This window comes from Microtus oregoni, unplaced genomic scaffold (genome assembly GCF_018167655.1).
Source record: "Microtus oregoni isolate MIOR12 unplaced genomic scaffold, Mior012 000010F_ref0000083, whole genome shotgun sequence".
Classification (NCBI taxonomy): Eukaryota; Metazoa; Chordata; class Mammalia; order Rodentia; family Cricetidae; genus Microtus; species Microtus oregoni.
The window spans coordinates 25,730,639-25,754,963 of record NW_024543069.1 but is presented as its reverse complement, the minus strand read 5'-3'; the positions used below and the strand labels follow the sequence as shown (position 1 = coordinate 25,754,963).

The 24,325-nt window shown below is 45.6% G+C and overlaps 1 protein-coding gene across 1 annotated transcript in view; it reads right to left on the bottom strand.

The window, feature by feature from the left end:
- Window positions 1-12,080: 12,080 nt before the first annotated feature.
- Setd7 (SET domain containing 7, histone lysine methyltransferase) overlaps window positions 12,081-24,325 on the bottom strand; it is a 45,243-nt gene continuing 32,998 nt past the window's right edge. Inside the window, exons 7-8 of the mRNA XM_041658909.1 lie at window positions 22,442-22,599; window positions 12,081-17,623 (exon numbers count right to left, since the gene is read on the bottom strand). Coding sequence (XP_041514843.1) covers window positions 17,443-17,623; window positions 22,442-22,599 — 339 coding nt within the window. The 3' untranslated portion in view covers window positions 12,081-17,442. The remainder of the gene's footprint in view (window positions 17,624-22,441; window positions 22,600-24,325) is intronic.

Below are 24,325 nucleotides of genomic sequence, written 5' to 3'. Positions count from 1 at the left end.
GAAATGACTTAATCTATTTGTCATATCTGTGGTTGCCTAGCAAATTTCCTTGACGCCTAGTTGATAAAACAATTATTACCCCTCAGTTGTGGAGGGTGAGGGACAGCAAGCTCTTCAGCTGGGCCCTTCCCGTTTGGGTGTCCAGGACATTGTCATCTGAAGGGTAGCTGGGAAAAGTTGGACATCTGGGGTGGGGCGGTTGGCTCTCAGGGATGGTTCTTCCAGTCATTTGTACCCTCCTCGCTGGATGGCAGCTTCAAGTCCGGTAGACTTCCTGTACTAAGTGGTTCAAGGTAACAGCCTGCTCCTGTTGCCATTTCTAATTAGGTACAATTGTCTCTGAAGAGCAATTGAAACAGCTTCCTTTGGCTGCTGTGGGGGAGCTCTATATGGAAAACTGTAGCCTTTTAACACTTCCACCCGGGGACTGTGGGAAGTTACTGCTCACAGCGGCCTTGTCTGTGCCATGCTAGCGCCACTAAAATCTTGGCGAAGATGAAAGCTACGCCATGCATTTGCAGAGAACGCACATATACCAAGGAATATGTTACCTTAACGGTTCTTTCTCTTTTTTCTTCTTTTCTTTCTTTTTTGGTTTTTTGAGACAGGGTTTCTCTGTGGCTTTGGAGCCTGTCCTGGAACTACCTCTGTAGACCAGGCTGGCCTCGAACTCACAGAGATCCACCTGCCTCTGCCTCCCGAGTGCTGGGATTAAAGGCGTGCGCCACCACCCTGCTTAATGATTCTCTTGACTTAATTTCCTTTCTTTCTCTCTTTCTCTCTTTCTTTCTTTCTTTCTTTCTTTTGATTTTTAAGTTACCATCTGAAATAGTGGGTTCATTATGACACTTTCTTATGTACACTGCTCTTATTCCCACCCCCTGCTACCCCCTAGCTGGTTCCTCTTTCTGTCTGCCAATTCTCACCCTTTGTCCCAACTTCCATATTCTACACATTCTCATTCTCTCTCTCTCTCTCTCTCTCTCTCTCTCTCCTTTTCCTGCCAACACCCTTAAGGGTGCTTCCCCATCTTCCCCATATGGACCCCCTTTTGGTTTCCTGACCCACATATAGTTTAATGTGTACACACACACACACACACACACACACACACACCGCACAGTTACACAGTTTTAAATCAAGGACCCTGACGTGCGATAACTTGAGGTATTTGTCTGGCTTATTTCATTCAGCGTAATATTCCTAGTTCCATATACTGTCCTGTAAATGTTATTTCATTTTTGAAAAAGATCTATGTATTGTTGGGTCCCCCGAAGCCAGAGTTACAGGCACTTTCTGACCTGCCATGTGGGTGAACCATTTCTATAACACCTCATTCTTCTTTTAAAAATACTTATTGTATCTTTCCTATCCCTTTTCCCTTCCAACTTCATGTATTTTTGTGTGTGCGTGTGAGGCACCTTGTGTGTGTTGGGAGCCGAACCCAGGTCCTCTGAAAGAGAAACAAGTATTCTTAACTGCTCAACTTCTTGCCCCTACATAGTCTTTTTTAACCCCATTAAGCCCAGTTATTGTTGCCAATATGTGATTGGGAATCTCAGGGACCACATTCAAAGAAAACTGATGATCCCTCCTCTGGCTTCAATTGCGCTTCAGCGATGGGTTTTGGTAAACCCATCTTGTATCTATGGTGGAATTCTGGCTGGCTTGAAATTGTGTATGCAATCACGGCTACAGCGACGTGAGTTCACGCCTGGAAAACACTGTGCTGAAGTAGCCCTCCTCTGGGCCTGGCCCTTGCAGTCTGCCCACCTCCTGAGTATCAAGGGGAGGGGTTGTGGTAGAGATGCCCCATTTAGGGCTGAGCACTTTACGGTTGAATAGAATTCCATGGCTCTCCATCACATTTTTCTTTCTTTCTTTCTTCTTTTTTATCCATTCTCCTTTTGATTGACATCTAGGCAGGTTCCACCTCTTAGCCATTAGTGATGATTTTTAGAAAAACAAACACGTAGCCAGGCAGTGATGGCACACACCTGCACATCTTTAATCCTGCACTCTGAAGGCAGAGGCAAGTGGATCTCTTGAGTTCGAGGCCAGCCTGCTCTACAGAGCAAGTTCCAGCACAAGGAGGGATACATATAAGACCCTGTCTTGAAAAAAAGAAAAGAAAAACAGAAAGAAAAACAAGAAAACAAATACTTAAGCCGTTGCTTCCTCAGCAAAGTCTGGTCTGATGTGCTTTTGTATCTGAAGTCTACGCCGTGTTGAAAAATGCACCCATCTTGATCTCGGCACTTTAAAAGTTAGAATTTTCTATCTTGTTGAAAATCCTTCCAAATTTAGAACCGCATTAGACTCCGGACCCGTTTGTTAAAAAGACAAATGTGATACCTAATTAGTATGCAAGAGCACGTTGGGAGAGTTGCCAGCCCAGCAAACGAGTTCCAACAAAGACACTTTTCACACGGCTTATGGTGGAACAGAAACCCCAGGAACAGGGCTAAGCCTGGCCAGGGATGGATGTAAACCGAGTGAGCTGTGAGCAGCCAACCGGCAAGCAGCACTCCTCAAGGGCCTCTTCCTCAGTGCCTGCCTTCAGTGTGAGAGGGATGGATGAGCCAAGTCCTTTCGGTCATAGCGTTTATCACAGCAATGGAAAGCGAACTTGGACAGTGTGTATTGAGTGTGGACACACGTAGAAGTCAGGGGATACCTTCTGGGAATCAATTTGCTCTTTGACGTGTGTCCCTGGGATTGAACTCAGTTCTCCAGGCTCGGCAACAAGCACCGTTACTACTCATAGCCATCTTGCCGAGAATCTGCCACCTGAAGAGTTTGGAGCCCCTGCACAAACTGCGTTGCTAGTGGTTTGTAAACCAGCCTTTTCAGGTGCTGTCTCTTCAGTTGACAGTGGTGTAACCCGTGGCTCTGGGGCCTAGTGGCAGCCTGGGTCCTCACTATGTAAAGCACAGTCAAGGGTTCCTGCTTGCAGGTTCATATCAAGTATCTTCCTTTTAGCTCTTCACGGTACAAAGAAGTGGTCTTGTTAATTCTGTTTATAACAGCCTTGATTGTAAAAGTCTCCGTATGTTGAGGCCAGTACCTTGTATTTGATTGCCACACAATCATCCTTTCTCCCCAATGCATTTGACATTTGAAAATCACTCTTTAAACGATTCCTCTTGATTCTCTCTACCAATTTGGCTCCCAGGGCTTTACAAGAGGAAACGTTTCCTGATGTGATGGTTGAATCACGCTTTGAAAAAATGAGTAATTCCTGCCCAGCATGATGTTCTGGCTGTATTGCATTGGGATTTTGCTGGGAACATGCGCCTTCCGAGTTTCATTCCAGGAAAGTGAACACACAGGCACTCTGATTTTGACTTCTTGGCTAAGCTCAGTGAGGTAATAGCATCTCTTCCTTTTAGAGGGTGATGGAGCGAGGTACTGCACACGCACCTGAAACCTCAACACTCGGAAGGCTGGGGGAGAGGCAAGGGTGAGGCTAGCATGGACTATATGATAAGACCCTGCTTCAGAAAGGGAATGAGAACCAACCAGTTCTTCACCTCCTTACCATGTATTTTGACTGTCAGTGAGGGCCACTTCTGCTTGTTCAATCTCCACGAAGATGGTTCTCTGCCCCCGCTTTCCCACTTAGAGACAGTTACCCCACTTGCCTCTCTGTGAATCTCAAGATTCTTCTTCTTTACTGGACTGACCTACATTAACTAAAGTCTCTTAGACACATAAATAGAATTGCATTCTTCTGCAACTCCCAAGGTCATTTCTAGCATAGATGCCCCAGCTTGCTATTCTGTGTTGTCTCCTGCCCAGGGTCCCACACATCCTAAGGTGAGCACTTTAGCATAGAACCATCTATATCCCCAACCCCTTCATTTTTAAAATTTTACTTTTATATTTCAAAGCAAGATTTCATATATTTCAAAGAAGGATTTCACTAAGTCATCCAGGCTGTCCTTGGACACACTCTAGTCGAGGTAGGCCCTGAAGTCGTGAGCCTCAAGTCTGCTCTGCAGCAGGTGGGGCAGAAGAACCAGAGAGGCACTGAGCTCTGTGTAGTGTGGGCCCACTCAGCTCTTTCTGCCCAGGACAGAGGATGGAGGAGTTGACTCTGTCCTGCTACCTTCTCACAGATATTTCTACCATAATTAATTTATTTTCATGGGTGTTTTGCTTACGTTTATGTCTGTGTGAGGGTGTCAGATCTTGGAGTTACAGACAGTTGTGAGCTGTCATGTGGGTGTTGGGGATTGAACCTGGGTCCTCTGGAAGAAAGGTCAGTGCTCTTAACCCTGAGCCAGCTCTCTAGCCCCGAGCTGGTGTTTTGTAAAAGAACTTTTGTTTTCCTGCTTATCTCTTCCTTGTCCTCACGGCCTGAGAGCAGCTCACTTCCACTTTGGTTCAGTTTTGGAGCTTGTGAATCGCAGCTGCCTGATGGAGGAGGTGGCCCTGGGCTACAGCTGGTGTCTATTTTTGCCCTGAGCTGCCTTCTGGCTCCTGACCTCTGCAAGGTTTCTTTAATAATTAGTTAGTTTTGAAAGACCAAGGAGCTTTCAGATGGCCTGTGTAGATGACTCAGAAGAAAACAAAAAGAATTGACCCCCCCAACTATGAATATGTAAATATGAATATGTAAATAAAGTGAATATAAAAAACTAAGCATTTAACTAAATATAAATTAACATTTACACTGACATTATTTTTTTGTTTTGTTTTGTTTTGTTTTGTTTTTCGAGACAGGGTTTCTCTGTGGTTTTGGAGCCTCTCCTGGAACTAGCTCTTGTAGACCAGGCTGGTCTCGAACTCACAGAGATCCGCCTGCCTCTGCCTCCCGAGTGCTGGGATTAAAGGCGTGCGCCACCACCGCCCGGCTTACACTGACATTATTAATCGATAAATGTCAGTATATACTATGCTGGGAATCTGTAGCCCAGTGGTAACTCACCTAATGTGTGTAAGACCGTGCTAGGACCACAAGAAGGCTAGTATTTATAAAAATAGTGATTATATTGGAGACAGATAGTGGTGCGTTATATAATTCCTTTTCAAAAGATTGACAACTACTCATCATGCATGCTGAAAAACTCTGACTACAAATTAAAAGGTTTGCTTGTAAGTAAATAATTCTAGAGGCAAAAGTATTTTAAAAAGCAGGCTTGCATAACAAATGTCTTTTTAAAAATAATTTATTTGTTTTTATTATTTTATGTACTTCAGTGTTTTGCCTGCATGTATGTCCATGAGTGAGGATGTCAGATCCTGGAGTTACAGTCAGTTGTGAGCTGACATGTGGGAGCTGGGATTCAAACCTGGGTAGCCTGGAAGAGCAGTCAGTGCTCTTAAACTGGTGACCATTTTACAGCCCCGTGGCAAATGTCTTTACCAAATAAGTTATCTTACCAGCCCATAGAGGCAAAAAAAAAAAAAAAAAAAAAAATTGGAAGCCAGAAGAAGGTGTCAGATCCCTTGGAGCTGGAGTTACAGGCATTTGTGAACTACCTGATGTGGGGGCTGGGAATTGAACTCAGGTCCTCTGGAAGAGCAGTAAATGCTCTTAACCACCGAGCCATCTCTCCAGGCCCCTAGGACCTAGATGTTTTGTCTGCACACAATAGCTCCACTTTTGAGGACACATCTATGAAGTGTAGTCACAGACAGTGAAGACTGTGATGGCAGGGTCTAAGGAGCATTCGACACCTTTTTCCCCCCCCGAAGGGGAATGGCAGCCAGAGAGCAACTTAATGAGCATGAATCAGGTCAGAGGGTTCTCTGATATCAGCGCAACCCTTAATGAAACCTGATCCATCCATTTCACAAGAGGGATTAGATGCCAGTGGGCCCAAGAAACTAAAGAGAGGCAATGGCTCAGATACAATTACGTCAGGCAATGTTTGCCGCAATCAGGTTCAGTGATTCTTGCACTTGATACGTTTCTAGCTAATAGCCTTTGGGAGGATTAAAATTGTTTTATGGTTTTTTTTTTTATCCCAGATCTGAAAACATAAAGCAGGATTATAATATAACGAACTCCCTCGTGCCCCTCTCTCAGCTTCCACATAGGGCCAGCCTGCCTCTGTCTATGCCTCGGCTACTTCTCCCACTTCCTGCATTGTCTTAAGGGCAGCTCCAAACCTTGTGATGGCTTTGAAAGACATTTTATCCAATCCTGTTCTGCTGGCTTGAACTTTACCCCTGTTCTCTGGCAACATTAGGTATCGCTGCTTGGAAGAGGCCCTACATTTGACAAACCCTTATATAAAGTCATTGACTCCACTGAGGTTTGAGAGTTAACTCAGGAATGTTGTCAGTGATTAATAAGATGAATAGGTGGTGGTTGTAGTGTTTAGACCATCATGGAGACCGCTAAACAACCAACTGCATTTTCCCGACGCTCCTCCCTCCCGTTCCTTTTGCTGGATTCCATTCCTCCCTGATCTGAGGCTCTGAGTCTCAACTCTGATGCCCCATGGTGGCTGTGTCAAGGGAAAGTGCATGGTATTTGTTTTTATTTATTTATTTATTTATTAAAGATTTCTGCCTCCTCCCCGCCACCGCCTCCCATTTCCCTCCCCCTCCCCCGATCAAGTCCCCCTCCCTCATCAGCCCAAAGAGCAATCAGGGTTCCCTGCCCTGTGGGAAGTCCAAGGACCACCCACCTCCTTCCAGGCCTAGTAAGGTGAGCATCCAAACTGCCTAGGCTCCCCCAAAGCCAGTAAAATCGGACTTGCTGAACATAGCGGACAATGAGGACTACTGAGAACTCAAGAACAATGGCAATGGGTTTTTGATCCTAGTGCATGGTATTTGAAAGAGTGATTGATTGCTGTCAGGTTTCTGACTGTATGCCACATGCTGTGGGTACTGTAGGCATTACCTGCCTAAGAATTCTTGTGCACATATGTGTATACATACACAAATATGCACACATACAAACATATGTTCATCCATGCACATAGGTTGAATATTATAATTTTCATATGTAATGTTACATTTTTAACATTATAAATACATAACCAAGATATTATAAATATCTTATAGCTCTTTTAGAAATTAATTTAGTTGTTATGGGGTGGATGTTACTCCTTCTAATATGTATTCCACTCAAATGACAAGTTGGAATACTGGTTTTTTTGTTGTTGTTTGTTTGTTTTTTGAGATAGGATTTCTCTGTAGCTTTGGAGCCTGTCCTGGAACTTGCTCTGTAGACCAGGTCATCCTCGAACTCACAGAGATCCTCCTGTCTCTGCCACCTTAATGCTGGGATTAAAGGCGTATGCCACTGCTGCCCAGCTGGAATATTGTTTTGTTTTGTCTTATTTTGTTTTTTTTATATTTATTTATTTGTTATGTATACAATATTCTGTCTGTGTGTGTGCCTGCAGGCCAGAAGAGGACACCAGACCCCATTACAGATGGTTGTGAGCCACCATGTGGTTGCTGGGAATTGAACTCAGGACCTTTGGAAGAGCAGGCAATGCTCTTAACCTCTGAGCCATTTCTCCAGCCTCCCTTATTTTGTTTTTTTTGAGACAGGGTTTCTCTGTGTATTCCTGGCTGTCCTGGAACTCACTCTGTAGACCAGGCTGGCCTCAAACTCACAGAGATCTACCTGCTTCTGTTTCCCAAGTGTTGCGATTGAAGGCATGCACCATCATTGCCTGGGTGGAATATAATTTTTTTTAAAACTATTTTTAATGGGTTGGCAAGATGACTCAGCCAGTGAAAGCACTTGCTGCTGAGGTGTCGGCAACCTTGGTTTAATCCCTGGGATCCATACGATGAAGGGAGCTGACTTCCACAGTTCTCCTCTGACATTCACATTTCATGCTCACACACACACACACACACAAACACATGCACGCATGCACACACACGCACACACACACACACAGACAGATGAAAAACATCACAGGTTAGGCTTTGTGTGTGTGTGTGTGTGTGTGTGTGTGTGTGTGTGCACATCAGTGGAGGTCAGGGGACAACTTCCAGGAGTCCACTCTCTCTTCCACCATGTGGGACAAACCCAGGTCAGCAGGCTATAGTAGCAGTGGGCACCTTTACTTGCTGAGCTTTCTGGTCATCCCTGATTTAATTTTTATTTCAAGTTGTTTGCTTTGTTTTGAGATGAGGTCTCACGGCAGAGCCCTGGTTGCTCCTGGAACTTGCTTGGTAGACTATGGTAGCCTTGAACTCATAGAGATCCTCCTGCCTCTGCCTCCTGGGCGCTGGTATTAACAGTATGTTCTGACATACCTGGCTTATTTCCATCTGTGTAAAGGTGCTTCTCTATTTTAGAGAGGTGTTCTCTTTGCTGGAGTCTAGAATAGTGGGTCTCAACTAGTGTGTTGTGACCCTTTAGACAAACCTCTATCTCCAAAAATATCTACATTACAATTCCCATTGGTAGCAAAGTTACAGTTATGAGGTAGCAACGACCATAATCTTATGGTTGGGGTCACCACGACATAAGGAACTGTACTAAAGGCTGCAGCATTAGGAAGGTTGAGAACCACTGCTCTAGAAGGATTTAGGGAGCTGCCTACTACCCATGACCGGATTTAATTCCTTGTGCTTGGTGTGTACGGTGAAGGAGAGGACAATTTCCTCCATGAACCAGAACTCTTCCTCCACAGCGGGGATGGCCCACGGACAACTCAGGGAGTACAGGAAGTATACCTGCTAGGACTAATGAACCCATATTTTGTATTTTGGTGGATAGCTGCATTCTAGCTAAAGATTTTAAAGTGCTACCACACATTAAATTTTTTTTTTAAAAAACAGAAACCAGCTTTGTTTGATCTAGTTTACTGTAGGCACCAAATGTGCTGTTTATTAGCCTTCTTGAAATTTGGGATTTTAAAACAATTAAAAAGCAATTAAAAGCTCAATCTGGGGCTGGAGAGACGGCTCAGAGGTTAAGAGCACTGGCTGCTCTTCCAGAGGTCCTAGTTCAATTCCCAGCAACCATATGGTGGCTCACAACCATCTGTAATGGAAATCTGGCGCCCTCTTCTGGCATGTGGGCATACATGCAGAGGCAGAATGTTGTGTACATAATAAATCTTTAAAAATAAAAAAGCTCAATCTGGTGATTAAAAATTAGCTCAAGTTGTTTTTGTTTGTGATCGTGTGTGTGTGTGTGTGTGTGTGTGTGTGTGTGTGTGCACGTGTGATGCTGGGGATGGGACCCAGGGCCTCACACATAGTGAGCACCTACCACTCAGCTATTTCCCAACCTGGCAGACTTCTTTCTCCTCGTCCTCCTCCTTCTCCTCTTCCCCTTCATCTCCTCCTCCCTCTCCTTCTCCTTTTTCTTCTTCTTTTAGAAAAGGTCTTGGAGCTGGAGAGATGGCTCAGCGGTTAAGAGCACGGCCTGCTCTTCCAAAGGTCCTGAGTTCAATTTCCAGCAACCACATGGTGGCTCACAACCATCTGTAATGAGGTCTGGTGCCCTCTTCTGGCCTGCAGGCATACACACAAACTGAATATTGTATACATAATAAGTAAATAAATATTAAAAAAAAAAGAAAAAGAAAAGGTCTTACGTATCCAAGGCTAGCCTTGAACTCACAATGTAGCCCAGGATGATCTTGAATTCCTGATTTTCCAGCCTCTGCTTCCCAAGTGGCACTTGCCTGGCCTTTGCGTTTCTTCTGAAGAACTAGGTCATTGTTTTATGTCTTCTTGCCAGAAACAGTATGAGAATAAATCCTCACCACAAGGGGGCGCTGAACCACAGAGAAATTTGAGGATTGTTTTGGACTCAAGGGCTGAGGCTGAAGGCTGGTCCATCAAGAGCAGTCAGCAGGTGCGAGACGCTTTCACTAAAGCCATCCACGCTTTGGTCGCTCAGACCCAACCATAGGGTTCGCCCTTCACTCACTTTCCAGTGATTTATTTTTGGTTCTGGAGAGCAAACCCAGGTCCTAGCTGTTGATGGGTGGGATGTGAGTGTCCTGTTCCTGAGCTACGTCCCCGGTCCCGCAGCTCAGCTCTGCTTTGATGGACAGTCCTTGGTGGCTCTGGCCACACCTTTAATCCCAGTACCTGGTAGGCAGCGCCAGGCTGATCTCTGTGAGTTCAAGGCCAGCCTGGTCAACAAGAGCTAGTTCCAGAACAGGTTCTAAGGCTACAGAGAAACCCTGTCTCTAAAAACAAAAAAGCAAACAAACGAACAACAACAACAATAACAACAACAACAAAAAAAAAACTCAAAAAACAAACAAAGAGTTTCTTTTATAAGAGTTGCTGTGGTCATGCTGTCTCTTCACAGCAACAGAAACCCTAACTCCCAGCCGGGTGGTGGTGGCTCACGCCTTTAATCCCAGCACTCGGGAGGCAGAAGCAGGCGGATCTCTGTGAGTTCGAGGCCAGCCTGGTCTACAAGAGCTAGTTCCAGGACAGGCTCCAAAAACTACAGAGAAACCCTGTCTCGAAAAAAACAAAAACAAAAACAAAACCCCTAACTCCCACCCCTGCTCATCCAACTCTGCTGCCAGCCCTGACTCCTGAGGTTCCTGCAAGATCCAGACACACTCATTTCAGGCTCGGGATCTGGCTGTCTCTCCCCAGCCTGGGATGGTGACTCGTGGTTTGTGTTCACCCTTAGGGAGGAAGGGTTTCCCCAATTCCCCCTTTCGAGGCTCACCCCTTCCCCACACTTCTCCTTTGCCCATGCCTACCCACGTGAGCACGTCTGGTTATTTTCTGGCTTGTTAGCGATATTTCCGCCTTGCTATGGACTCTGGGCCCGCTCTATGTAAGGCTGCAGAGAACATGGCTTTAGGTTCTGCCATCAATTACTTAAGAGTGCGCCCTCCACATACAGGGAGACAGTGATCTCTGGGCACCTGTCAGTGGGGGAGGGGCCTAGTTAGCTGCAGAGTTAAGGCTATTATAGAGAGGAAGAAAGGGGCAGCGATCGCTGCCTTTTTTTTTTTTTAAACTACAATTTTATTATTGCTAGCAGGGGGCGTATGTGCCGTGGGATTCATGTGGAGGTCAGAGAACAACTTGCAGGAATTAGATCTTTTCTTTCCACCATCTGGGTCCCCGGGATTGAATTCAGGCCATTACACTGCTGGCAGGCACCTTAACCCGCTGAACCTTCTAAACCAGCCCTCAGAATAAGACTTTATTTTAAAGATTCGTTTTACTTTGAATCATGTGTATAAGTGCGTGTCCGTGTGAGGTTATGTGCGCATGCGTGCGTGAGCCGGCAGAGGTCGGACGAGGCTGTCACGATGATCCCTGAAGCTGGAGTTAGAGGCAGGCATAAGTCACCTGACTCGGGTGCTGGCGGCCCCAGTCCTCCAGCAGAGCGGTGTGTGGTGTTTTGTTTTGCTTGTTTGTTTTTGGTTTTTCAAGACAGGGTTTCTCTGGCTGGCCTTGAACTCACAGAGATCTGCCTGCCTCTGCCTCCCGAGTGCTGGGATTAAAGGCCTGGGCTACCACTGCCCGGCCAGTGTGTGATCTTAATGGAGTGAGTACTACTGAGTCATGTCTCCATCCCTGTGCTGGGATTGCTAAACAATTTACAGTGTAATTTAAATACACAGGTAGGCACAGCATATGGGCATTGTTGTTGCTTTTCTTCCCTAGATAGTCAAATAATAAATAAATAAATAAATACAACAGAGGATTTTATATTTTGTTTAATACTTGCATTGTTTCTATAGCGCAATTATAGCAATCTTTAAGTTTACTTTTCATTACAAATATTTGTCAAGTTTTGTTTCAGAAACATTTTTCCTACTTTCTTGCACATGTGCCCAGACACACTACAAAAAAATTCATTCATAACACAGTAAGGGCAAACATTACTCATGTAAACATCTTCCATTAATTTCCCATAATTTAAAAAAATCATAGAATTATAGATATTGAATAAGGCTCATAGATTTAATTCAGATTCCACAAAAGACCAAAGATGGTTTTGTTTTGTTTTTTAAACTGTGATGTGGCTGACTTTTGGTTACAATCAAGGCCGAAAGCATAGCCCCTGGCTTACGTTCCGTAAACACACCTCACAACCCAATAAATGCATTTGAGGGTAGAGAGAACATAGAAAACCCAGGAGGAAAAACATTTGAAGAAGGGAGCTAGAAATCATGGACATAACTTCATAGCTTTCTTATGCAACCACAGGCATGACATACATAGTCCCTGTAGTATCAAGGTAAGGATAGTAACCAAGGAGACAGCGGAGGGTGTACTGGCTCAGTGTTCATATTGCTAGTGTACACAGTGAAAATTTGTCGGGTTATTGTTTCATTATATCCAGGACCAAAGATGGGTCGGGGAACGCACTCGAGTGGCATATGATTGTAAAGGATTTTTTTTTTTTAATTTTGTTTTGTTTTCCTTTCCTGTAACTCAAGCGTCAGAAGAATTGGGAGGCATGTCTTAGGTACATGAATGGTCTTCATAGGACATTTAACAACTGCGTGCGTGCGAAGTCACAGATAGGAGTTAAGGGTTTCCATTATCCGCAGACGTCTCCCTCTCTGGTGAAGTTGGGTGCTTGGATGCATAGTCTTCCAGAGCTGAGACAGGATATGGACTGTGCTGAGAATTGCCCCCCTCCCCCCCACCAGCGGCTGCCCTCCCTCTCAGGACAGAGGGAGGTCAGAAGGCAAAAAGCATTGGTAAATCTGTGAAGTCCCACCCTGGGGTCTGGACCCCAACTCCACTGAGGGTAGCCTCCCTGACATTGTGACTAGGCAGTTAGGGGTGGCGAGAGAAGGTGGCCGGGGAAACCCGCGGCCAAGTCTGGTTTCTGATTCTGCTGCCCTGCAAAGAAATTGTGCTCGGATAACTGCACCGGTGTCTCTAATGCCTCGATCCTCTCGCAGGCTCCCGAGAGGCCTGCGGGGAATCACTAAAAGGTAAACACACCTCCATTAGCACCGAACTTACCACCAGAAAGCGGCTGAGGCACTGGGGAAGCCTACCTCACATCAGACACCACCCCGCCAGGAGGTGGGCGCCAGTCAGAGGGCTTTGTAGGCTTTTGATTTCTAAAAATGAAAATTGATCTGCATTATATCTCAATAGACTCATAATTCTCACCAAAAATTTTGTCATGTTTTAAATAGCACTGGAATAATTCAACTTCATTTAAATATATTCATTCTACCATGAAAATATTTCATACAAACATCTATTTACATACAAACACATTGAAATTTGTGAAAAGGGTTTCCCACCCCTGCGGCTGTATGGCTTGAAATAGATTCATTGCTTTGAATATGTATGCACACATTTGGCAAATAAAACTTTTAAAATTTAGTAGTTTTTGAAAACAAACCCCCCAAAACACCCAAAAAACAAAACAAAACAAAAATCCCAACACCTCCCCCAAAACAAAACAAAACCCCTCCAAAAACAAAACCAAAACTAAGCAAAGCAAAAAGACCCCTAACACCAAGGCTTAAAATTTCTGAAGGGAAAAAAAATCCAAGGTGTATATTGGAGGACTCTATCAAGGTACTCAAGTACCCTTACACTGAATATATTTTGTGAACCTTTGATCTGCAGCAAATAAACATTACAACTATCCATCTTGCAACATAGTTTTGCTTGTTTGTCTAAAACAAAAGATGTCTGGATTCTAAATGCTACTCCGAAGACAGAACTTGAGGTGGCTGTTGGAGAACAAACAAAACCCAGAGCTTTTGACCTTCTCAGAAGATTTTAAGTGTATTTTGCAGTGAGAAATTTAGATTTTTTTTTAAAAAAAAATCTATTAAGTGAAGATTAATAATAGTGCCACATACTGTCTCACAAGACAAACTTTTAATTCAGTGTTCATAATTGGTCATGACCCCCCCCCCCCAGGTCCTAGGGATGTAATCCAGGGCCTCTGGTTGCTAGGCAATTGTTGGACCACTGAGCTACATCCCCAGCTCAATGCAATTCTAATGGTCACAGTTAAATGCTGTAAATGGTTACATGGCCTCGTCAGTGGGCACACACACACACACACACACACACACACGTGTGTGTGTGCGCGTATGAGCGTGCATGTGTGTGTGTGTGGGGGGGTTGGTGATAAGGAAATAGTTTTTCAAGTGTGCTGAACCCAAAGGGTAATGAATCTGAACTCTAGTCCCAGTCAGGTTCAAAGAGGTCTTGACAAAAAATTTCCTTCTTAGTTGCTAGGGGAGATCTGGGATTAAGCAGGTTAAAGCAAGAATAGGTACTAAAAACTCAAGTCTTCCCTGCACTTCGCAATTTTAGCCTCATGTCCTAAATTCAATCCTTACATTTGCTTATTAGTTCAAACGAATGCCCCCACTAGGGGGCATGCTCTGTAGATTAGTTCCTAGTCGTAAATCTAACACAGGTAATAATAGTTCATCATAGAAAAGGTGCTAACGATGGATCAGGTCATGCGGGGTTGGACCGAGACAGCTCTGAATGAATGCCCTGGCAACCATGGCGTCAGGCGAGTTGTACAGGACCCGGCTGTTTGGAAGACAGCAGAAGGGTAATCCTTTTCCCCCTACTACATAGCCTCTCTCAATCCTGTCTCTCTGTGATTTTGATCCTGATGGAAGACCAGATTTGCCTGCTTCCTGTTTCCTTCTACAGCAGACGCGAAGTAGAAGATGCTTTCTGAAGCTTTTCCACTTTGGTTTCAAAAGAGAAACAAACCTCAAACTGCACTGGCGGTCAATTCTCTCCACATCCCCTACCCTCTACAAATACTTCTCTGCCTCTACACCCGGCCCGGTGCGACCTGCAACGGAACTGCGTTATCTCGGGGAGGGCGCGAACAAGTGACCAGAATGGTTCCCACTCGGAGAGAGACACACAGACAGTGACGCCAGACCAGAGAGGTACGCTAGACAGAAAGAGGGAGAGCAATCAGCTGGGCTGCCGTTCTGCACAGGCACCAACGCTTCTCACATAGCAGAAAGAGAACTGAAAGATACGGGAAGCAGACGGGGAAAAGGAAGACGGAGCGGCTCAGCTGCGGGAACTGCTTCTGGGGCACGTACACAGCGCTGGGCTTGAAGCCCTGACTGTCTTCCTCCAGCATGGAATGTGAAACGTAGATTAGCTAGCTCACCGGCCACAGTTCTTCAATCCATTTATATATTAAAAAAAAAAAAAGGATGATTTATTTTTGGTGTGTGGGTGCACGCACGCCACACCGTGTGCGGTCGAGGACAGCTTTCAAGGCCTGGTTCTCTCCTGCTATGGAGGTCCTAGGGATGAAACTCAGGTCATAGGCTTGGCGACAAGCACCTTTACTTGCCAAACTATTTTGCTGGTCCTCAAGGCCGCAAAATTGTTCTCGAGTTCCACTTGAATGAGATCGCTTAGAGTAGCCCTTTAGGATAGGAGTTGAGCCTCCGCGGCAGCTGAGGCTGGATTCCACCTCTGGGTGTGAAAACCTGTGGGCACACCATCCGAGGTGGGACCTGCCCTCTCCTCCTCTGCCCCATCTTTCAACCGAGTCCCACCACCCAACTGATGCGGCTGACGAAAGCCATCTTTCTCTCCGAGGCAGCCCACTGCCTTTGGGCACATTTACACGAAAGCGCCTCTCAGAATCCAAATCCAGAGACCCCATCCTTAGGTCACAGTTTACTGAATGGTCTCTGTCTACAGAATAGAAGCGATCCTATCCCGGTGACTTGTAGTCTAAAAAACGATTCGGTTTTCTTGCAGGAGACCTCCTCAGAAGTCCCAAGGATGTTTCTCCTGAGGGAACTATCTTCTTAAGCTTTTCAAACAGGGCTGCGGCCAGCTGTCCTGGAAAACCCCATCACCTAGGTGCAGAGCCGGAAGCTGGGTATGTCAGGAAGCTTGTAAAAGAGCCCAGGGTGCAGCTATCACAGCTGAGGGCTGAGTCCTCCTTTCTGGGGCTGTTTGATGGGCAAACTGCGCGCAGCCCCAGATGGAACACTTGTGAAAGCTGTTGTTAAGAGCAACGTGCAACTGACAAAAAAGAAAAGAAAAAAGAACAAAGAGCCAACATCCCTTGACCTGTCTCCTCCCTCCATCCCTGCCCATTCCCAGCAAACATCTCTATCCATTCTGAGCTCCCTCAAACCCTAACCCAACTCAGGCCACAGGTGGCACTGTCGACAGTTGCAGGCCTTAGTACCGGTTGTTCCCAGGACACCTTGGGGGAGGTGTCCCCCAAACTCAGCATTCATTCAGAGCCATCCAGGTAGAGATCTAATGAGCTAACCTAAAACAATGGGTTTTTCTCTGTGTTTCTGCAGTTGTGATTACATATGGCTTGTGAGGTGGCAATATACTATTGGTAGAGACTGCACAGGCGTGAACTCTTGGCTTGCAGAGCCTGGAAGCAGTTAAGTACTCTGAGATCACGATGGGGAGAAAGCTTTAGCTACGGGTCTGATTTTCACCTAGCCGTCAGCGTGTCTGTCTTCCTGGCACTGGTGGTCAGGGAGCGTTCTGTAGTCCGTGTTGGAATGCACGTTGGCTGTTGTAGTTTGAATTCAGTGAGCCACAAGTCAGACTGCACTAGGTTATGTACAATGAATATGTACCCGAGGAGAAAAAAATTGCCAGCGCTACTGAATATCCTGCAAAACTATCACGATGACTGCTTAGAAACACCAGTTTTCCTCTCTTCTTCCTGAATGTGTATCTTACAACTCCTTTCGTAACTTAATGCAAACAAAGCAAATTCGTTTCTTCTCACATCCGAAAGCAAAGGTTTCTTTGTTTACATGCGAGAGTAATAAGTCTATAATAACAGTCTGGCCCCATGAGCCAGGACTTTATATCAGGACATAAGAATGAGATGCTCGAGAAAGAACCAGAGAGACCTGTACACTGCTGTGAAGGCAGAGGCCACTGGGAAGCTTTCTCCCGGAAAGGAGAGCTAAGATAGGGAGTGAGGCTAACGAAAAGGCTCAAAAGACTGGGCTTCAGTTCACTAGGAGAGTAACAACAAAAACAAAGCCATTCTATTGCAAGATACAGATCAAAGGTTAAAAGGCAAATGACCCTACATTTATATAAAGATGTAATCGCTTCCTGCCCCGCAGATGGCAACATGCAAGGGTGACCGAACACCGTTTGCAATGGCCATAGAAAAAAACATCACGGAAAAAAAAAAAAACCCATCGACGAAAAATGACCAAAGAATCCCATTTCCCTTTTTCAGTTGAATCATTTGGTATCTCTGAACGTGGTCCAGATTTAGACTTCAACCATCAAAGAACATCATGCTGTCTACAGTTCGACAGTACCTCTCGGTAGGGCGTTGCTGCAAGGCTAGCTAATTTTAAATCTGGTATGAGTAATAGTCAAACCTAGTTAGTATGCGAGAGAGTCGTTGCTAACGCAGGGTGAGAGGATGTGATGTCACAGCATGAACAGTCCCTGGTTGTCCCGTTGTCAGATATATGTAGTGCATAGATCCAAGTTTCTACTCCAGGTCTCTGGACCCCAGGGCCAGGCCTTTCACTTTTGCTGGGTGGCCTGGAAGGCCTTCAGCTCCACCTGGTACCACTCGGGGGCTTCAGGCCCACTCTTCCCTGGAGGGCTGTGGTCATAGCCATAGGCAACGGTCAGCTCTTCCTCTGCCTCCACAGCTCGCAGGGTGCGGATGCACTTGATAGGCCCAAAGCGGGGGTGGACAAACCTAAACATCAAGATGGGAAAGGTCATTCCTAAGCCAAAGTGCAGGACCTCAGAGGCAAAGGGGAGCATTTTGTCCAGGTACACGGGCTGGGCATCACTCCTGGGTTCTCAGAGTGTGGGCACAGCTCTAGCAGCTGCAGCTTCAATAGGAACTTGTGAGACAAGGAGTATCTCAGTTCCAGATCTGCTGGGTTAGAACACTCAAGGCAGGCTGGGGAGAGAGTTCAGCTGGCAGAGTGTTGACCTAGTATGCGTGGCGTCCTGGGCTCTCTCCTCATTATTTTATAAACCAGGCGTGGTGGCGCATGCCTGAAGTTCTAGCATTAGGAGACGGGGCGGGACAATCAGAAATGCAAGGGTATCCTTGGCTTTATAACGAGTTTTAAGTCCAACCTGAGATATACCACATCCTGTCTTAAAAAGAAAACCCCAAATCCGAACACCTCAGACAGTGCACTGACCTTGTTGTGGTTTTTTTAATTTTTATTGTATTCATGTGTCTGTGCACACACACGCGTGTGTGTGTGTGTGTGTGTGTGTGTACGACATGCCATCACAGCACATGTCGGGGTAGTCAGAGGACAACTTGTAGAAGTTGGTCCTTTCCACCATATGGACCCCGGGGATGCAACTCAGGTCTCCAGGCTTGGTGACACATGCCTTTACCCGTCGAGACATTTCAAGTCCCTTGACGAACAGAAGACAGAGGACACATCAAATGGGAAGAAGGTGTTTCTAGAACACTGGGATAAACCAAGGGCCAAGCGCTCTCCCTGGGCTTACATTCCCAGCCTTGTGTATATGGTTCGGAATAACTTTCATGAGGTATAAAAAGCAACAACTCCTATTTGACACCAAAGAGGCCTCTCTCTATCTTCATGAAAGGGACCTCTAACTTGCGATCAGGAGACTGGCTCTAAGTTCTGGTTCCGTGTGTATCACTGTGTTCCATTATGTTCCTGTTTCCCTGAATGTCACTTCCTGATCTGTAAAACCACGACAATACTAGTGAGACTTACCCTAGATGATCTCTGTGGTGAGAAAATGGGGTCACATGTAGCAAGCCCCACACACAGCACCTGGTACAAAATGAGACTCTACTATTAGTTACTAGGCATGTGAACGTGTCCACGTGTGAATATGTGTACAGGAGTGTGAGCATGTATGTACGTGGATTACGTGGATGAGCCCATATAAGCTGTGTGTGGACATTCATATGAGTACATGTGTGTATATATGTGTATATGTGAGCATGTGTGTACAAATGTTCAGATTGAGCTCCTTCACAAAGATGTCTAGACCACAGATTCAGGAATTTTTTTTATTATTGTGACTTTTGGCTGAGGATATAGCTAGTGGTAGAGTACTTGCTTGGAACATACAAAGCCCTGGCTTAAGATCACAATTCGGTATGCATGTATGTATGTATGTATACATGTATGTATATATGTTTATATCTATCTATCTGTCTGTCTGTCTGTCTGTCTGCTGTCTATCTATAAACAGGTATGGTAATTTGAATGAAAATGGCCCCCATAGGCTCACAGGGAGTGGCATTATTGGGAGGTGTGGCCTTGTTGGAGAAAGTGCATCGCTGGGGGCTTCGGAGTTTCAGAAGCCCAAACCAGGCCAGGTGTCACTCTTCCTGCTGCCTGTGGATCTGGATGTAGAACTCCCAGCTACCTCTCCAGCACCGTGTCTGCTTGCATGTTGCCATGCTTCCTGCCCGATGACCATGGACTCACCCTCTGGACAATAAACCAGCCCCAGTTAAGGGTTTCCCACTGTAAGAGTTGCCATTGTCATGGTAACTAAGACAAAATTGTATTACTGTGTAGCACTGGCTTGCCTAGGTAGACCAGGCTGGCTTTGAACTCAGAAAGCTCCACCTGCCTCTGCCTCCTGAGTGCTAAGATTAAGACCCGAGCTATGCCAGGCAATTTTGTCTTTAAGTTGGCACGCTTCATTATAATTTTTATCATATGATTTTGGTATAAAAATTAAATAATGTTCCTGACATGGAGTTTTGATTAACTTCCTAGAAGATCCACTGGGGGTGGGGGAGGGGAATCTGATATTGAATTTTTGGGCCCAAGGCTTCTTTTCCAATGTTCTTGTGGTTTTATTCTCCTCTTTATTGTCATTGCCATCTTTTTATTTTGATGTGTTTTTTTGTTGTTATTTTTAATTTAATTAATTAATTATTTATTTTTTCCTAGACAGTGTTTCTTTGTGTAGTCCTGGCTGTCCTTGAACTGACTTTGTAGACCAGGCTGGCCTCGAACTCGAGGTTCACCTGCCGCTGTCTTCCAGTGCTGGGATTAAGAAACTCAGTCACCCTCCTGTCTCAGACTTCGAGGAGCTGGGGTCATAGGTGGGCATTACCACACCCAGAGTATCATGAGTCTGAATAGATAGACTATAAAGGAAGACTTGGTCTTCCTTAAGGCTTGGCCAGGGCACTGGGTACACACTGCACTGGGTCACTCTGCCTCCAGATCTGAGACCTAACTGACTGGGAGTTCCTGGGAGGAACGAGTGAGGTAAAACATGCAAAGATTCCAGAGTAGGGCTACTGGTATACAAGCAGAGTGTGAGCTTGGTATTTGTGAGCTCCTAGGTTCAATCTCTAACATGAAGAAGGAAGAAAAGAAGGAAGGAACGAGGGGAGAAAGAGAGAGAGGGACCCAGAATGAATGTTCAGAGGCTATGTCTATAGAAGTAGCACTGAATCCAAACCTCTGGGCCCAATAGTTCTGGACCTTAGTTGACACATTCCCGAATTTACAGGTAGCGGAGTACTTGTGTGATTACCCACTGGGCACTGTGTGCCAGACGTCAGTGAAAGGAGCATAGAGAGTGCTGTTTCACTTATATTAATGTATGCATTAATGCCAGTGACTCGAGGAAACACACAAACGCCAGGAATTGGAATCTGAAGTTTACATTACCCCATATAACTGAGTTTTGGCCATGCTGGGCTTGCAAAACAAATAGCAACAACACAATAAGGAAAATAGCCAGGCAGTGGAGGCACGTGCCTTTAATTCCAGCACCCAGGAGGCAGAATCTATGAGTTCGAGGCCAGCCTGATCTACAAAGTGAGTTCCAGGACAGCCAGGGCTACACAGAGAAACCCTGTTTTGACTCTCCCCACCCCAAGCAAGCAAGAAAGCAAACAAACAAAAAACCTACTAGCACCACCACCAACAAAGACAACTGAAAAACCAAAAATAAAACCTGCTGAGCAGAGACTGATTCTGCACAAACAGAAACTTCTCTTGTTTCCAGTTCTCTATTGCGCTTGGGAAAAAAAGCTGTCCCTGTACTGAAGTCACAGACAGGCTTGATTCAAATGAGGGGTCTGAGTGGCATTTAGGACGGTTAGTTGCTGTGGTTTTAAGCAGCCATTGTTAGGCTGGCACAGCTGGGAATGAGCTTTAGCCAAATTCACACTAGCCGTGGAGGCCCCGCAGCTAATAACAGCATCCGTTTCATTCCACATGACACACGTCCTTTGCCATTTCAGCCAGCCATTTAGAAGCAGCTGGGGCACCAATACTCCAAGTCATCCGGCTAGTCACTGCTGGGATGCTTTCCATGGCATCTCAAGGACGAGTCTCAGGAGCAGCAAGCTCCAGATTCTGGCAAGATAAAATGTTTGGAGCGTGGTCTCGCACAGCAGAGGGCAGAGGGCGGCAGCTACAGCGCCAAGCAGGGAAGGGTCCGCTCTATGGCTGAGCTACACTGCCGTTCCCATTATCTGTGTGCACATGTGTATGCGGGTTAAGTCTGTACCTGTGTGCACACACTGTGTGCGTGTGTAAGCCAAAATACAATTGTGTGTGTGAGCCAAAATACAATTGTGTGTGTGCATGTGTGTGTAAGCCAAAATACAATTGTGTGTGTGTGAGCCAAAATACAATTGTGTGTGTGTGCATGTGTGTGTAAGCCAAAATACAATTGTGTGTGTGAGCCAAAATACAATTGTGTGTGTGCGTGCGTGTGTATGTGTAAGCCAAAATACAATTGTGTGTGCGTGTGTAAGCCAAAATACAATTGTGTGTAAGCCAAAATACAATTGTGTGTGTGTAAGACAAAATACAATTGTGTGTGCGTGAGCCAAAATACAATTGTGTGTGTGTGTGCGTGAGCCAAAATACAATTGTGTGTGTGTGTGCGTGAGCCAAAATACAATTGTGTGTGTGTGTGCGTGTGTATGTGTAAGCCAAAATACAATTGTGTGTGTGTGTAAGCCAAAATACAATTGTGTGTGTGTGTAAGCCAAAATACAATTGTGTGTGTATGTGTAAGCCAAAATACAATTTTGTGTGTGTTCCACAAGCACCATCCACCTTGTTTTAAGTACTGGGTTACTGGCCTTGGACGTCCTGATTAGTCCTGGTCAGTGAGCCCAGGGAATCACCCTGCTTCTGCCTCCTCAGTGCTTGGATTATGAGTGCCCTCCCCCACCCTTAGCTTTTTGTATAGGTGTTGAGTGGGGACCGAACTCAAGTCTTCATGAAGCCCTTGCATGACTTGACTGCTCCTGGTCTCCCTGGTCCTGTAATTCAATCTTTAAATGAGGAAAAAAAAAATCTAAGTGCAAATAAGGACACAATAAAGCAGCCACCATATCTCTACGAGAGTCCTTCTTTTGAAATCACTTTTTCATCTCATGGCCAGAAAGCAGGGCTGTTTAGATCCTGAGCCTTAAAGCACAGGCTGAGGCTCATGGCAAAGGGCCCACCTTTCCCATGCCCTCCGTGGTCCTGGGTCCCCAGGCATGGGTCCATCCAGCCACCAGCACCCCACTTACATGTCATAGATGCAGTTTGGCGTGAAGGAGTGATTCGCCTTGTGTCCCAGGGAGGCACAGTACTTGGATACGTGGTTGTAGGGCTCGGGCACGTCAATGACTGTGTCCTCATCAAGGGACAGAGTGTTCCCATTTAGGGCCCAGTCCCTGCTGTCCACCTGCAAGACACAGGGAAGCGGTGCTGGAGAGGGCCTTTCGCACAAGAGCTCAGAGCATTGCAGAGGCGCTAACTCATTTATGCTAACGCTTCATGGTTTGAGTACTGCAGACACGAGAGCTGGCCAGGACATCTTCCCACACAAGGATGGAGCGACCAGACAGCTCAGCTTACTGTTTATTGTGTTTCCCTCGTTTTATATAGAAGAAAAGGCTTTTGACTCTTTCCAAAGACACGCAAAAATAGTAGATAAACTTGAACTCAAAATAGACGAAGAAGAGGCTGTTGAGATGGCTCAGTGGGTCCAGACACTGACTTCCGAGACTGACGGCCCAAGTGTTCTGTTCACAGAACCCACATGGCCAGAGGTGAGAACTTTCTCCTGGAAGTTGTTCACTTGAACGATAGCACATGATCCTCCAAATAAATAAGCTTTTTTTTTCTTTTCTTTATTCCCTGAGACAAGGTTTCCCTGGCTGTCCTGGAAATCATTCTGTAGATCAGGCTAGCCTTAAACTTAGAGATTCACCTGTCTCAGCCTCCCAAGTGCTGGGACTAAAGGCATGTGCTACCACTGCCCAGTCATTAATGTATTTTAAAAATATCTATAAAAAGGCCCACACCTCTGCTCCAGTGGAGGAATCAGGGTAAGCAGGAGACAATTTTGAAGCCAGTGTGCTCTCCTACCTGTCCAGGACTCATCACTCATCATCGTCTATAGCACAACCACTTGGCTCCTTCAGGTTGGACATTGGGAGGCGAGCAGAATAGCCTAATGGCCCTTATAGAAAGGATCATGTTTTCGTAGAACTTGTGAATCGACCGGGCATGTCCAACACAAATGTCACTGCGACACAAACGCCATGCACAGTTCGTGTTTGTGAGCCAAACAATCGAGTTTCAGTCTCTCAAGTTTTAAGTAAACTTACGACTTTAAGTAAATTCAACAGTCTTGTCTTCATTTTTTTTTTTACAAGTTATCCTTGGCCCCATGTAGTCTGTGGATCACAGGACGGACACCTCTCCTAGATAAACCAACCCTTCCTCCTATACATTACATTTATATGTGACATCCAGTCAACAAACCAGGTATATCTGCCACAGGCAGCAGTATCTATCGATCACAAGGAAGGTCCCCTTGGATTTCATCATTCCCCACCTGTCATGTAACCACATAGCACTGATCGGCTGTGTGGGGTGTTGGTGGCTTTAAGTTGCTGTGAGGTGGCACTGGGTGCGAGGGGGCATGAGTCTTCACGGCGGAGATGCTAGCCTTGCTTGAACTCTGCACCTCACTGCATCTGTGACCTTGGGCAGACAGTTTCCTCTCTCTAGGTTTCCACTTCCTCATCTACAAGATGTTTGAGGGACGAAGAATGGGTTTAATATTTAAAAGTCCAGAATGCTTCCAAATTCAAAACTTTTTGAGGCTGATAGACAATTGGAAGAAGCCACACACCTGACCTCATGACAGGTCACAGGCAAAATGCAGACACAATAAAAAATATATAACTGCCTCCTGACTCTGTACACAGGAAACACTAAATCTCATATTTTGACCAGAGTCCCATCCCTAAGATAATTATAAAGATGCAAATATTTTAAAACCCCGGATTCCTAACATTCTGGTCCCAAGCACTTCAGATAAGGGGTGCTCCACCTGTAATACACCCTTACCCCAAAGTCACCCTTCCCCGATGACTGTCTCGGGCCTTCTGGAGGGCTGA